This window comes from Gorilla gorilla, chromosome 11 (assembly GCF_029281585.2).
Source record: "Gorilla gorilla gorilla isolate KB3781 chromosome 11, NHGRI_mGorGor1-v2.1_pri, whole genome shotgun sequence".
Classification (NCBI taxonomy): Eukaryota; Metazoa; Chordata; class Mammalia; order Primates; family Hominidae; genus Gorilla; species Gorilla gorilla.
The window spans coordinates 81,362,007-81,376,147 of NC_073235.2; the positions used below are offsets into that span (position 1 = coordinate 81,362,007).

The 14,141-nt window shown below is 37.7% G+C and overlaps 1 protein-coding gene across 4 annotated transcripts in view; it reads right to left on the reverse strand.

Annotated features, from left to right (window-relative positions):
- CCDC141 (coiled-coil domain containing 141) overlaps positions 1 to 14,141 on the reverse strand; it is a 219,622-nt gene that overhangs the window by 57,832 nt on the left and 147,649 nt on the right. For all 4 annotated transcript variants that reach the window (XM_019021976.4, XM_055380321.2, XM_055380322.2 and 1 more), the window contains 3 exons: positions 4,541 to 4,682; positions 2,766 to 2,885; positions 913 to 1,104 (listed from right to left, as the gene is read on the reverse strand). In XM_019021976.4, coding sequence (XP_018877521.3) covers positions 913 to 1,104; positions 2,766 to 2,885; positions 4,541 to 4,682 — 454 coding nt within the window. The remainder of the gene's footprint in view (positions 1 to 912; positions 1,105 to 2,765; positions 2,886 to 4,540; positions 4,683 to 14,141) is intronic.

Sequence of the window (14,141 nt, forward strand, 5' to 3'; positions counted from 1 at the left end):
TCAAATGAACCACACTAACTGCTAAGGTATTCAAAAAGATCCATGGTTTAGAAGATGACTGTTTTGAAATAATTTTGTTGTATGTTTAGGATATTGTAAATATTTGTAGGATGTAATAAAAATTATTCCAATATAACCAGTTTGTTTATTTGTGCATATACCACAGTATCCACATGCACAAATTTGTATGATTTTTAATACAACAACTTATTTTTTGAGCCTTTGTATGGTGCCTTGAAGAATGTGAAAAAAAATAAAAAATAAAAACCAGAATCTCGGGACCCCAAACTCACTATGACCAAGGGAAAGTTAAGCTTGGGAACTGGATCACACACACAAAAACTGCTTTGCTTTTGTTTCCAAACAGAAAACTGTAACTTTACAGCTTTATGTCATAGCCTCTACTCCCTCTTTTCACATGTTTACTTTATCTTATGTAAAATATAGATTTACTAGGTGTGCAACAATGCATAATTTACTTTTTCCCCATGTAAAAATGTAGGTTTTCACATGTAAAATGTAGATTTGCTGAGGCTAATCAGAGCCTCACAAGAATGTAACCAGCTGCCTCACTGCCTATCCTCCCTCCTTTTTGCTTTCCTTGTGCTTGCCCTTTCTCCTTTAAATACTGAAGTTCCCCAACCCCCCTTTGGAAAACGCGCAGGTCACAGGTGCTCCTGGGATTTTAATTTTTTCCCAGGCATATCTCGACCTTGGCTAACTAAACCTTTATAGATTGAGAACTGCTGCAATCACTCTTTGGTTTACAAGAATACAGGGCCTATAAGTGAGCCCACACACAGGGGTAGAGGATATGGACCTACCCACCAAGGCAGAGCATATATCCCCACAGAAAGCAAGGACAAGGGCAGTGGCCACCTTGCTGAAGAAGGTTAACACATAGTACCATACCTCCTCTGATGACTTCAGAAATGCCACGTAAGTTTGCAGGACTTGCAATCTATAGTCAATGCTTTGGCCAAATAGGTTTAATTCTTCTGCTAGCCATCTAGCTTTAGAGGAAAGTGATACCATTTCATCAGATACAAATTCATTTTTCTCCATCATGGTTTTTGCAGCTGCTTCTAATTCATGTGATGTCTCCTGTAAAAGCAAAGCACTGGAGGTCAGAAACTGACAGGGGAATCATGAACATTCACATTTCATTATCTTCTGCATATCCATCAATTATGATCACTAATTGAACTTATACCAAGAATCTCCTCAATAAAGAAAGACACAACTTCCAAAATTCTAAAAAAAAAAAAAAAAAAGGGCACTTTAGAATGAAAATCATTTCAAATTATTCTTGGTTCTATCAGCTATACTTATTTTGAGCACTCTATTTTATGTGTCACAAATAAAAGAAAGGTTGTTTGGTATGAAAGGTTAGAAATGTTTTAAATAATTTAAATTAATTAATTATACATGAGATAGCTATTTGAAATTTAACAATACCTCCAGCAAATTCCTAAACTAATTTTATTATATGAGATGGCAAATTTATAAAACTTATTTATTAGTTTTTAATTTACAAAAAGATGACATATCAATAGTGCAGTCTTATTTAAATCTCTATCTAGAAGGGCCAGTGGGGAAAATATTACATCTCAGGCCTAAATAACCTAAAAAACCAGTGACTTTGACTTGCTCAGGGATGTTCTCCTATGTTTTCTTCGGAGTGTAATTTCTGTTATGTGAACTCCAACCACTGATTAAATGGATGAATAGAAATTGTAGGCATGATGATTATGCATGTCATAGAAAGAGCCATGTAAAATTTCATTGAGACCAACCTAAAAACCAAGCAAAATGAAAGAAAAAGCTCTGCAGCAATGAGAGATTGCTTCCCTACTTGTGATTAATATGCTTCCCAAGTACTACATTGAATGAAGGTAATTTTAATTTAGAGGCCCTGCTTCATGACAGCACTCTGGGAAGGAAGGAAGCAGGGAATTTCTTCCCTTGTAATCTCCTCCCCATTTCTAAAATGTTTACAATTAAAAAATGAAATGGAGTTCAGACATAAGTTCTAAGTATTCTAAATAATAAATAAAAAATACCCAATTTAACAAAAAAATTGGTGCGTTTGTGAGTTTCCGGTGGGGACACAGTCCATGAAGGAGGCTCTTCTGCTGAGAACTGGAGTCACAGGCCTCTTCCTGCTGACCTGGGAGAACCAGGGGAGGGCACTTGACTCATGTTCCTTAAACTTTGCTGGAGCAGACAGAAACTTCAGGGCAGGTTTGGAGCCAAGTGCCAAGTGAAAGGGGTAGGAGGGAGCTGGAGAAGGTGCTGTGGTGGGGGTGGGGCACTTTCTGTCTGAATGTTAGGTAAGCAAACAAGGTTGTTTTTATTTATATCCTTGGAATCTTGCAATAACGCACATTGCTTCTGGTAATTTTTTGTTAACTTGCTCTTGCAGAAAAAATTGCCAATAGTCAGAGAAGCACTGTCCCTGCCTCCTCTGCCACCCCCAAAATGAGGCTTTTTTTGAGAAACTGCCCAGGCAAGAAAAGGGAACCAAATGAGTGTTTAATACCCAGCCATAATGCTGACTTTCAGTGAGCACAAATGCTCTAATAAATGCACATATAAATATAATTTAGACACATAAGAATATGAGTTCTTAAGTCATTATGTGCTATATACGAATTTAGAATTGTAAACCTCAAGTGAGCTAGGATTAAGTTTATAGCTATCAAATATTTTTAAAATTATCTTTACAAAATTATAGCCATAATAATCATTCTCATTTTATTTACCTTAGCTTGGATATCTAGTTCCAGATATTTATTCAAAATCTTCTCTGATTCAGAACGGGTAGAACCGACATCCATTGCATTAGAAAGTACTGGACTGATTTTCTGAATTGACATTTCCACCTTTAGGAGTGAATAATATATGGCAGTCTTAGTAATATATTTTTGCATATATGTACGCACATGTGTCAGGAAGATAAATATTATTTTATAGATTCTCGTTATACTTGAAATGTATTTTATCAGTATTAATCTAGTATAGTTTTAAATATTCAGAATTTCATGTTTTAATAACGCTGCTCTTCATAGGAGGTAATACTTGTGGCCTACCAACAAATGCTATATGTTGAAAGATATTTCTTTTATTAACAGCTATTAGATATAAGCAATCATCCACATCCTCTAAGAACTTATCTATGTGACCTATGAAGGCTAATGCACTTGCTAACACATCAACAGAGATGAATTTATCTGTGAGTTGAATAGGACCCAATTTACAGGCACGTTTTAAAGGCAAGATCCAGAGCATGAGCACTGCAGTATTTTGGGAAGAGGGACTCTGGGGGAGCACCAAACCCTGGACATGTTATAGTAAAACACAGGGACATACTTAGGACATTTAATTGATGAGCTTGGAGGACTATGATTTGATCCTCAGTGGACATGAGTCACTGACTAAAATGACCCTTGAAGGGTTCTGTTCCATTCAAGTTACATGCTTTGTCCCCTCGCTCTAACTCTAGTCCATACTCCCCAGACTCAAATTGGCTCCAAATTGGCAATAGGACAAGCAGCAACAGCTGAGGTCCTACTGTTCCACCGCCACCAAATTAGCTTGGGTCTCAAGCTCCAGGCAATGCAGCACCACAGCTGCCACCATATTTGGAAACTCCCTAAACCCAGGCGCCAGAACAAGGATAAAATCCACCAGTTTCTGGATTAATAACAGGTGAGGAGGCAATTTAAATACAGACATTGATATTTAATGCCTTCTCCAGTGAAGTCTACTAATTCTATTCATGTAAGTTCAGGCATATAAGTCCACCGTATCAAACAAAAACATCATTGAAAATTTGAGACCAAGCCTCTGCAGCAAGATTCATTAGCATCAATGCCACTGAGATATTACCAGTTTTTGCTAAAGATAAATAATTTTTTTATTTAGTCAAATTGTAGCTCCTTAGTCTTATTCCCCTTTGGAAACAGGAAGTAAAATTCTTCCATACCAAGCCATCATGTTCACTCTGCAGAGAGGATTTTCACATGTATGTTTATATGCAGAATGACTGTGTTGCCTTGCACTGGTCTAGTTCAATAAAATATAATAATGGCAATTTATTCCTTGAAAAACCTAAAACTCATAATATTTGGGATCTGCCTATGTATCAATCTATTTACCTATCTACAGTCCTGGTGTTGTATGGTACCATGGTAACAGAAACTTGTGCATATTTGAACCATGCTCAGAACCATGCAAATGAAAGATCCACTCTATTCCCATCTGTACTTGGTTCAGTTAACACAGTACTGTGCAAAGCGGGAACTGCCTTTGTGTGTATACCTTCAGGCCAGAGGTGCAGACAGGCCACCTGGGTCAGGGATGGTTGATGAACAACAGTGAATTACAACTCTGTTTAGTTCAATTAAAGGACCCAATGTGGTACATAAGGGCAGCCTAAGGAGACATGCCCCTGTCCTCCTGCCATGCCCACATACTGCCCTACCATATCATCTATTATCACCAACTTAGATATTTAAGTTTTAGTTTATGAAACTACCTTCCGTAGGTAACCCTCCACTGAGGCTGTTAGTTGTTGTTTCTTAAGAGCATATTCCTTGTGTGCTGAACACTGTTCGGTCAGATGATCCACTCGTCTCTTAATGCACCCCATCATCTCATGGATGCCAGACACCTGAGAGCTGAACAGAGCAAGCCAGCTGTTAATTCACTCCACCCCAATATAGAACACAGAATATTTGAAAACAGATCTGCTCTCATGTTAGGTAGGTGTTGGTAAAAGGCATCAGCTTTAGGATAACAGAAGTTAAGTAGCTATCATTTCGGCATAGCAGAAAGCAAAAACAAATTATATTCTTTTGTTTTGTCTGTCAGTCCTGAGGGAAAAGATGAGTTACAGGTTTTTGCAACAAGGTCTAGTCTTCTTTTCTAAAGGCTTACTTTTTAATATTTCTGTAGGATATTTTGAAAACCTTATGGCAAAGCCACAGTATGTTTACCACGACTTTTCCTTAGGATGTTATTTAAAAACTTCATTTATCTAAAGATGCTCTTTGAATAGAAATGTGGATCAGCCAATTAACAAAGCATTTACTAATCCAATAGGGTAAAATATTTATATAACACTAAGGTCCTTGTTCTCAATGATTATGAATGCTCAAGGCTGTATTCATTACATGAAAACCAAGTCATCACCAACAATTAGAAATCAAATATACTTGGTGATAAAAAAAAAAAGAAGCCATCTGTGCTGGCCTCATGAGACAAAGAAAAGTGACGTGAGAGCTCCTACAACGAAAATGCCTCTAAAACAATGCATGAACTTTGAGATGGACCCTAGCTCTAGTCCAAAGATATCTTAACAAGTTTCCTAATATTGTTGACGGAATGAACACTTAAATTTTCCAACCTATCCTTAAGACTATTTAAGAAGTTGATGTCTTTCATTTCCCCTCAGTCATTTCCTTCACATACTGTATTAATAAAGATGAACATGATAACCCTTAAATTTAATTACCCAGAGTTTAAAAAGAGCTCAGAACAAGGTACAGGTTTCAGTCATTTTACCTCAAAATAATTAATTTATGACTCTGTAAAAATGAATTTAATTAGTAATGAAATGAGGGCAAGATCCTAAATGACCGAGAGGTAAAGTAACCTCACTGGAGTGATGACGATGCCACTATAGAGCTGGAAAACACTGAGGTGTGTCCTGTGGACCACAGAAGTCCCAGGTAAGTTTAATTCGAGGAAAATATGAAACCACTATGAGTAATCTTATTCCTGGCACATAATGTTTCACAGATGTTACATTTTAAACATTTAATTTTGCATTTTAATACGTAGAGACAGTGAAGAATATAATCAAGACATCAGGAGATTCTTCTCATTTATCATTAAGAAATAGTTCTTAACAACACTAAATTCCATAATTCTACAAAAGCAGTGTATTGGTAATATGAATTGTATTTTGACTAGGCTTTAGACTTTGAAATATTATATGCTCAAAAGGCATTTAAAAGCCCAGCTTTCCTATATACTGTAGGCTCCAAGTTTTCTGCAGAATATGGAAACCTGGAATGAGAAAAATAAATTGAATAAAGGGCATTGTGGAAAGAAGGTACAGAGAACAAAGGTTGTGAAAGGAAATGGGCAAACACGTAGAGAAGAAACATAGCTGAAAATGGCAGAAAATGCCATTATTAAATAAAAGGAATTTGGAAATGATTAATACAATTCAGAAAGAAAAGCCAAGATAAAAGGTGCCCACTCCCACCTCTGAGTTGCCCTGTGTGGTCTCACCCCAAATGCCCTCGGTGTCTATTCCAGTTAGGGGCTATTTTACCAACTAAACTTAGAATACAGGCCTCCCTGACCCCAAGAAGCTGTAGCTTGGAGGGCAGTCCAAATTTTGAAAGTTTCCCTAGGGGAGACTAGATCTCAGTAACCAGCTCCAGCCAGCCTCTTGATTCCTGTTCACATTACTCTTTTTTATTCCCTGGCCTTCTCCAAAGAATAAGACTGTTAGCCAGCTTCTTGCAGTTATCTGTAAGTCCTAGCCATGATGTCTCAGGTACCGGAAGTACCAGAACTCAGACCCACTCTCTGACTCTGACCTGAACTTGCTCTAGCATCCCCTCCTGCTCCCAAATTTCCCACTTGAATCCCTACTTTGTCTTAATTATGATGCTCTAATTCAACACTGACACTGAGCCCAGCCTCCTCTTTGGCCATTTGAATACAAAATGAACTCTCTTTCTAAAATGGCATCACTCAATTGTAGTGTCATGGGAAATATAGATTATAGATGCACACTTCTTATAAATTTGCATATAGTCATAATAGCTACTATTTAATACATTCTTGCAACAGACATGCCACTTTGTTAAGTGTATTAGATGCATTATTTGATAGAATCCTTAAAATAACTTTGTGAAGTGTCAGAAAAGTAGCAATAACTTCAATTTTTTGCCAATGAAACTGAGCCTTCACAGGTGACATAACTTGCCCTAGAGACACACAGCTAATATAAGCAGCAAAGACTTGATTTAATTTCAAGTCTCTTTGCTACCTGAATAGACTTATATACTTAATAATTTTATTAAATTCATGATTACTTATATATGTTACCTTCAGGAAATTTAAGGAAAAACAGATTACATTGGTTTAGTTTGTACCATAAAATTCCATAACGACAACTAATAAAAACAGTTATTGAGCTCTTACTGTGATAAGGCACCATTCTTAAAAAGTAGTCTGTTTTCTAATCCTCATAACAACCCTATGAGCTGAGTAGGATTGTTATCCCCATTTCACAGATAAGTAGACTGAGGAACAGAGACAGTCTCAGTAACTGGCCCAGTTCTGAAATGGCTGACATCTGATCTCAGAGGTCACACTCTGCCACCTCATAGTGCTTTTTCTGGGTCTATGACACATGACGTGGGGTAGGGAGTATTTTCTCCTCTAAAATTTCACTTTGCCTTGAGTTGAGTGTTCTTGGCTGTCATAGAAACAGGGATGGCCTGGCTGACAGGCTCTTTTGAAACTGGCTGGCTTTTCTAAGTAACGCAATGCCTGCTGTAGTTTTCAAAGTGGCCACTAGAGGGTCATGGTAGCTTGCTCAAATTACTACGTTTCTTGAAGGTCCCTCCAGCACAAAAAATAGGTTAACAAAACCAAACCAAGCATTCCTTCCATAAAAGTGTTGCTTTTTAGCAACCTGCAATTTTAATTTAGGTGAATTACAACCAATCATATAGGATCTCTCTCTCTCTCTCTCTCTGTTTTTCAGTAACCTTGGAGATTCGGTGTCATTTTGTGGTGATTTATGCCTTATTATGTGTATCTATTGTGTTGTAAATTCTTTGAGGGAAATAAATGGTGTCCTATTTATTCTTATATCCCTTGTAGCCCTGAATACATAGCCTTATAAGTAGTAGAATATCAATGCCCATTTTCAAATCAAATAAAATAGTCTCTGGTCATTATTTAAGGGAAGAAAACACATAAAGATTGAGAAGAACATATGCGCAGTTCCCATATTTGAAATGTCGTAGTAACAGTGTCCAGTAGTTTTAAACAATGATGACTTGCACTTTTGGCTACTTGTAGAAGTTTTAGGCTATCCAAAGACTGCCCAATTTCTTCTTTGGTATGCTTTAGCATTTATAGTTACGTTAAACCAAATTTATCATGTGTAGTTTGGCTCAATACTTCCTTCTATTTAAAGCCTTAGAGGGACAGACTGAACTGCCTTGTCATTCTGTGCATCATTGCCCGTCCTGTGTGTACTCCACTCTCACATGTGGCTTAGATCCTTTTCTCGGGAAGAGAAGTTTTCATTCATCTTGGTTACTCTAGCCAGTTCCCATGTCCCTCTCTCTATGCCCTTATAACTAGGTCATCTCTGTCTGATTGGGCAGTAACCAGTTCCTTTTCTCTCATTCCCAATTAGAATATATCCATCACATTCCCAATCCTAGGCCTTTTTCTATTCCTTCTTAGTGACACCCTAATCTGCGGGTTACATTCAGCCCTGATTCCATCCTTTTCCATTAGAAACTTTATACGATGATACCAGACTTTCCTTTTGAAAGTTCTGAAACATTTTAAAACCTGCATAGCATGCATATTGACAATTTCCTCAGCACCTGAACGGCAGGTGGTCTGATCAAAGGAAAGGTATGACCCCACTCTTTGCCAGCAATTCTTACATGAACTGAAAATAAATTGATAGAATCTCATCAGTCTCCCAGAAATGAGTCCTATTACTTTACAGTCCTATTAAATTAATGATGAGACAAGAACTGACAGTGGGTAACAGACACTTGGTTGAACCAAAAACGTGGTGGCCTGTCATTTTGTTCTGATTTGGAAGTAACACTGCTCATGTGCAGCCTGATTGGGTGGGAGAGGGGTTAACAATGGGCTTAGACTTCTAGCTCTAACAGTCTGTGGCTTTGTGATTTGCATTGGAAATACTGATTGACCTTTGGGCTGTCTCTGTAAGAATGGATTAGAGGATGCCTGTCTGTAGTGTGAACATGCGGTACATCAGATTATTCCTGAGGTTGACTTTGACTTTTCCAAGCATCACAGACTGTGAAAGCTTCTTCAGGCATTTGTTAGAAATTCCAGATGAGAACATTCTCTCCCTTATTCATTGAGCCAATAGAGGGGAGTGGAGGGGGAAGAAAAATAATTGCTTTTTTTTTTTTTCTCAAAGAGCACAGACGTATTGACTTCTGGTTCAAGAATAGACTGTTCTATTTACTGTATGGAAGCAGTTGCCCTATCTTTGCATTTGTTGTAAATTGGGGCTGGAGGAGGGAAGCAAATTCCAATGTTAATGTGTTCTAATGATTATTTCTGAAGAATGGCAAGTTGCTTTCAAACCTTTCATAAATTACTATTGTCAGCCCATCTGGATTAGGAGCTGAACCAGATGGTAAGCACTTGACAGCTTACTCTGTCTCATTGGGAGGGATCAGCTGACCATATTTTTCTTTTTGTCTATGGACAAATTATACTTTGAAGATGGAAAAAAATCTTACTTATCTTTAGCTTGCTGCTTCTTTTAATGGGAACCCAAAGAGTGTCTTTTTATGTTTATGGTTGTCTTTATTTTTGAGGAAACAACTGCTGCTCTCTAGTTTTCATCCCTACTTTGAAAAAGTGCCATTTATACTGTAAAAGTGAAATGCATATGTTTCTACAATAAATTCGATTCTTATTTAAGCTATATACTTTGAAAATTTCTCCCACCAAACATTTCTCTCTCTCTCTCTCTCTCACACACACACACACACACACACACACACACACACACACACACAATGTTTTATGTATAGATAACAAAGTAGAAACAGAAAGCAGTAAGTGTGGCTGAAGCTACAGGGCACCTGGGTTCTTGTTCAGATGCATGTAGAGATGGCCAGAAGTTCCATTTCTATGAGGCCATAGAGACCAACATATATGTCCTATGTGAAGGGTACCATTGCTAGGATTCTTCCTGAAATCAGTAGCAGAGCTGAAATTCTCTGCCCTCATTAGGGGAGGCTGAAAATGCTGCAGCCAACTGCTATGAGGGCCATGGAATTAAACATGGCAGAGCCATCAGGAACCACATCAAGCCCTCTTCTGGTTTCCTGACTGCATCTTCAAGAGCCACAATATCTCCACAGACGCTTGTGTGACCCTGATCAAATAACAGAAGTACATTTTGATGCTGGACTGAAGGTCCTATGAGTCCAGGTGGTCACTGCAAAGCTGCTAAGGAGGAAAGAGCAAAGAGAGAAGCAAGCAAGAAAAAGAAAGTCAAAGAAAAAAACCCTCCCACTCCAAATGAGAGTGCAATCCAAAATCTCAAAACACATGAAGAAAAGCAAATCCAAGATACGTTCAACAACCAAGAGATAAATGTACTCTAGCTGTAAAGAAAATAAGTACAGCAATCTGACAATGACTTTAAAGTAAATGCCTGAGATCATCAGAGAGATTAAAAAAACCCAACACCCACAATAAAAGACCAAGAAACTTTGAAACAAAAAGTCAGAAATAAAACAAAATTAGACACAAAAAAATTAGAAATCACAGAAATGAAAACAATATATTTTCTAAAATAAGAAATCAATGAATGAAAACAAAGGGAAGATGGACAAAAGAGAAAATAGCCTGAGGACCCATGGAGAATGCAACACAAAGAGTTAAAATAGTGAAAAAATACCAAAGACAGGTAAGAGACTGCAAAGAGACCAAAAGGCTCCAACATTCTTCTAATAGAAGGTATAGAAGAGAAAAAAAGGTAATAGCAGAAAAGTAATATTTAAAAAGATAATTGCTGAAATTTTCTCATAATTTGCCACATAATACTGAGATTAAAAGGGCACAGCAAGAGCTAAACAGATAAATGCACACATTTGAGATTATTTGGAAAACATAAAAATATCTTTTAATGTATTTCCTTCCAAAAAGACTTTCTTTTTGGTAGTACCCTGGCCCTCCTCACCTACTCTACCCCACATTAGTATTATGCCTTATAGAGAAATTGGGTCCCACTTGTACCTACTTACCGTTTTATTGTGAGGATACTCTGTCTTAAAATATTCTTCAAAAAACTATTTGATATGGACTTAGAATATTCCATTATGTGCTTTCCCTTAAACTATTCAAACATTTCCCTACTTTCTGGAAATATTTAGCTGGTTTTTGGGTTTGCACTATTATAAATAGCACTGTGATGAGCATCTTGTTCATAAATATGTCCCCTCACATCTCTTCCTCTCTCTTTTCTTTGTCCTCTTCTCCCTAAACCCTGTAATATGAGAGGAGTCCTCAATCACCCAGGGCAGGGATTTCTGCCTCTTTAGTCAGCCTTCCTCTGGAGGTTCTGTAGGTCCAGATCTTTTTACTCTGGGATCTTTGCTACTTCACATCATCAGCATTATAAATGAATACATTCATATTGCCGTGATAAAGATACTTTATGAGAACCTAGTGTAGTTAATCCTGGATTTAATGGGAAGTGTGAGCTTTTGGTACTTTCCACACTAAGAGTTTTAGAATGATAAAATCCTTAACAATGTTAACAAGCCAAGATTGCAGTTATGACATTTACCCAGCCTCTAAAAAGAACAGCTTAATATAGACATGAAAATATTTGGAAAGTGGCTGGGTTGACTGTCATAAGAACTCAACTTTGTAATTTCCTAAATTTCACTATCTGACATTTACCATCTAAATGCATCATCAAAGTCTTTTAAAAGCAGTTATTTTTAAGTTCTTAAATGCTTAGTACAGTTCATATAAAATGTAGGCATAGACAAATCTACTAGCCAAAGGAAATGTGTTTGTCTTGTTGGAGAATGGAGATTGTTTTTGTTTGTTAAGATCTTTGTAAATATTTTCACTATGTTAAGGGCTTTCCTTCAATGTCATGCCAGCCCCTTAACATAAGGTAAAAAAGAGGTTTCTTGGGTGGTTTCAGCCCTGGGTTGATATCATGGTCTGAATGAGGACATGATACTGTCACAAATGAAATAACTAAAGAATGATTCAGCCCAGCCCAGAATGAAAGGTGAAGCTATGAGATAGACGTGACAAATAAAAAAGAATTCAAGAAACTATTATGTGATAGGTATTGATTCAGTTCATCTTGGCTCGAAGATGTAGACCCTTCACCCATCTCAGCCTACCAAATACAGCAACTGTTCATAGCCCTCTCAGATTTCACCCTTTCATTTGGCCTGTCTTGATCTCAGACTTTCGGATTGTGTCTCCCTTCTCTGAAGAAGTGACTGCAACATCCACTGTACTCATGGGCCCCTCATGCCTGGAGCACACTTCTTTGATGTGCAGCTCCCTGACTGGACACGGGACAGGTTCTGGGGATTTGGGGTCAGTTTTATATGGCTTTGATTGTCCCTGAGGCCTGGTGCTGGTATGCCATATAAGATGCTCATATGTACATTTGATAACTTCCTAAATGAACTGAAAGAAAGAAAAACTTTGCAGAGAAGTTGGGACTTGAGCTGAAGCTAGAAGCTAGAGTAAATTTTAAGCGCACTAAAATATATATTTTTAAAAAAGGATCCATGTTCATTTAGCCACCAGGCTTCTTGTTATTGATTAAAGCTGAATGAAAGGAGTAGAAAGACAAAAACTGGCAACCTAACAGAGTAGTTCAGATCAGCTTTCAAGTACTCACACCACCCCTTACTGCAGTGTGACAGGCAATAGGGTAAGTTATTAAACTTCTCTGTGCCCCAGTTTCCTCATCTGCAAAACAGGGACAATGATAATAGTAGTACCCATTTCACAGGGTGGTTTTGAGGATTAAATTAATTTATGTCTAGAGCACAGAAGTGTTTGCCGTTATTGCCAATGAGTCTTTGAGCATAGTGTACCTCCTGCATCACTTTGTAGTCTTGTCTGACACCCTTCTCCCCCTGCCACCCCTCCTCCAGCCACACCACCCTTCTCTCTGTGGCACCCTTACTATTGCTCTGCCTGTTCCACTCATCTCCTAGCTGCTTGCAGGGTAGCCCACTTTGTTCTTAGAGAGTCTTTCTCTGACTACAATGTCTAAAATGATCTCCTGCTCAGTCACTCTATCTCATTTCCCTTTTATATTTTTTCATAGTACTTATTGCTGGGTAAGAGCATCTTATGTATTTGATTTACCTGTTGGCTATTTCTTACCACCAGAATAGCATAAGCACCACGAACATGGACACTTCCCCTATCACATTCGATGCTTGGAAACAATTGATTTACAAAAGACACTCAATAAATATTTCTGAATAAACAAATGAAGAAAGTGATCATGTTCTGTTCCAAAAAGTTCAAAACCATGCACAATATCAACCAAAGGAAGTAGCAGTAGCCAACACAAATGAAAATTGTGGGAAAAGGAAGCAAAATCCAATTAACTCCTGTTTTATATCTCTGTAAAATATGAAAATATGAAGATCTACATTAAGAAGGCAGTAAGTGTTGGATCAAAACAGATAACGCTTAATTAAAGTTACACCAAAGCAAAATATTCAGTTAGGATGAGGCATATAAGCTTAAATCCACCATGATGAGGTAGAATGAAACCTTATACAGTCCTTTAGGCAGGTATAGAAATTGAGTTAACTCTGAAGCAAGTTTATTTGTCAATTATATAAGTTAATTTTAGCAAACAGGAAAGGCAAATGAATACTTCACAAGGTAGCCTGGTCTTGCTGGGTTTTTGTATGTTTTGAGCTCTGAATTGGTAACTGAACTGAGAGAAAAAAACGAGGTTCTCATTTTTGTCCCATTATAGAAAACTTTACCCTCACACAAGGTCCTGGACCCAGCATTTCCAATCACCACAGATTCCTGTGTCTTAATAAATGCAAAATTATGCTTGGTAGCAGGCCATCTTTGGTTTTTCTTTAGACTTGGTTCTCAAGGATGATGCTTAGGGAGAGATGAGGAAGGCTGGAAGCCAGGGGCTTTCAACCTCACTATGTCTAAGTTTGGCCATTTCTATGATTTAAGTATGGTTTGTGCTCACCAAAACTCATATTGAGGCTTGGTTCTCAATGAGGTGGTGTTGGGAGGTGGTGTCTTCAAGAGGTAAATAACATGGTCACTAAGACGGATTAATG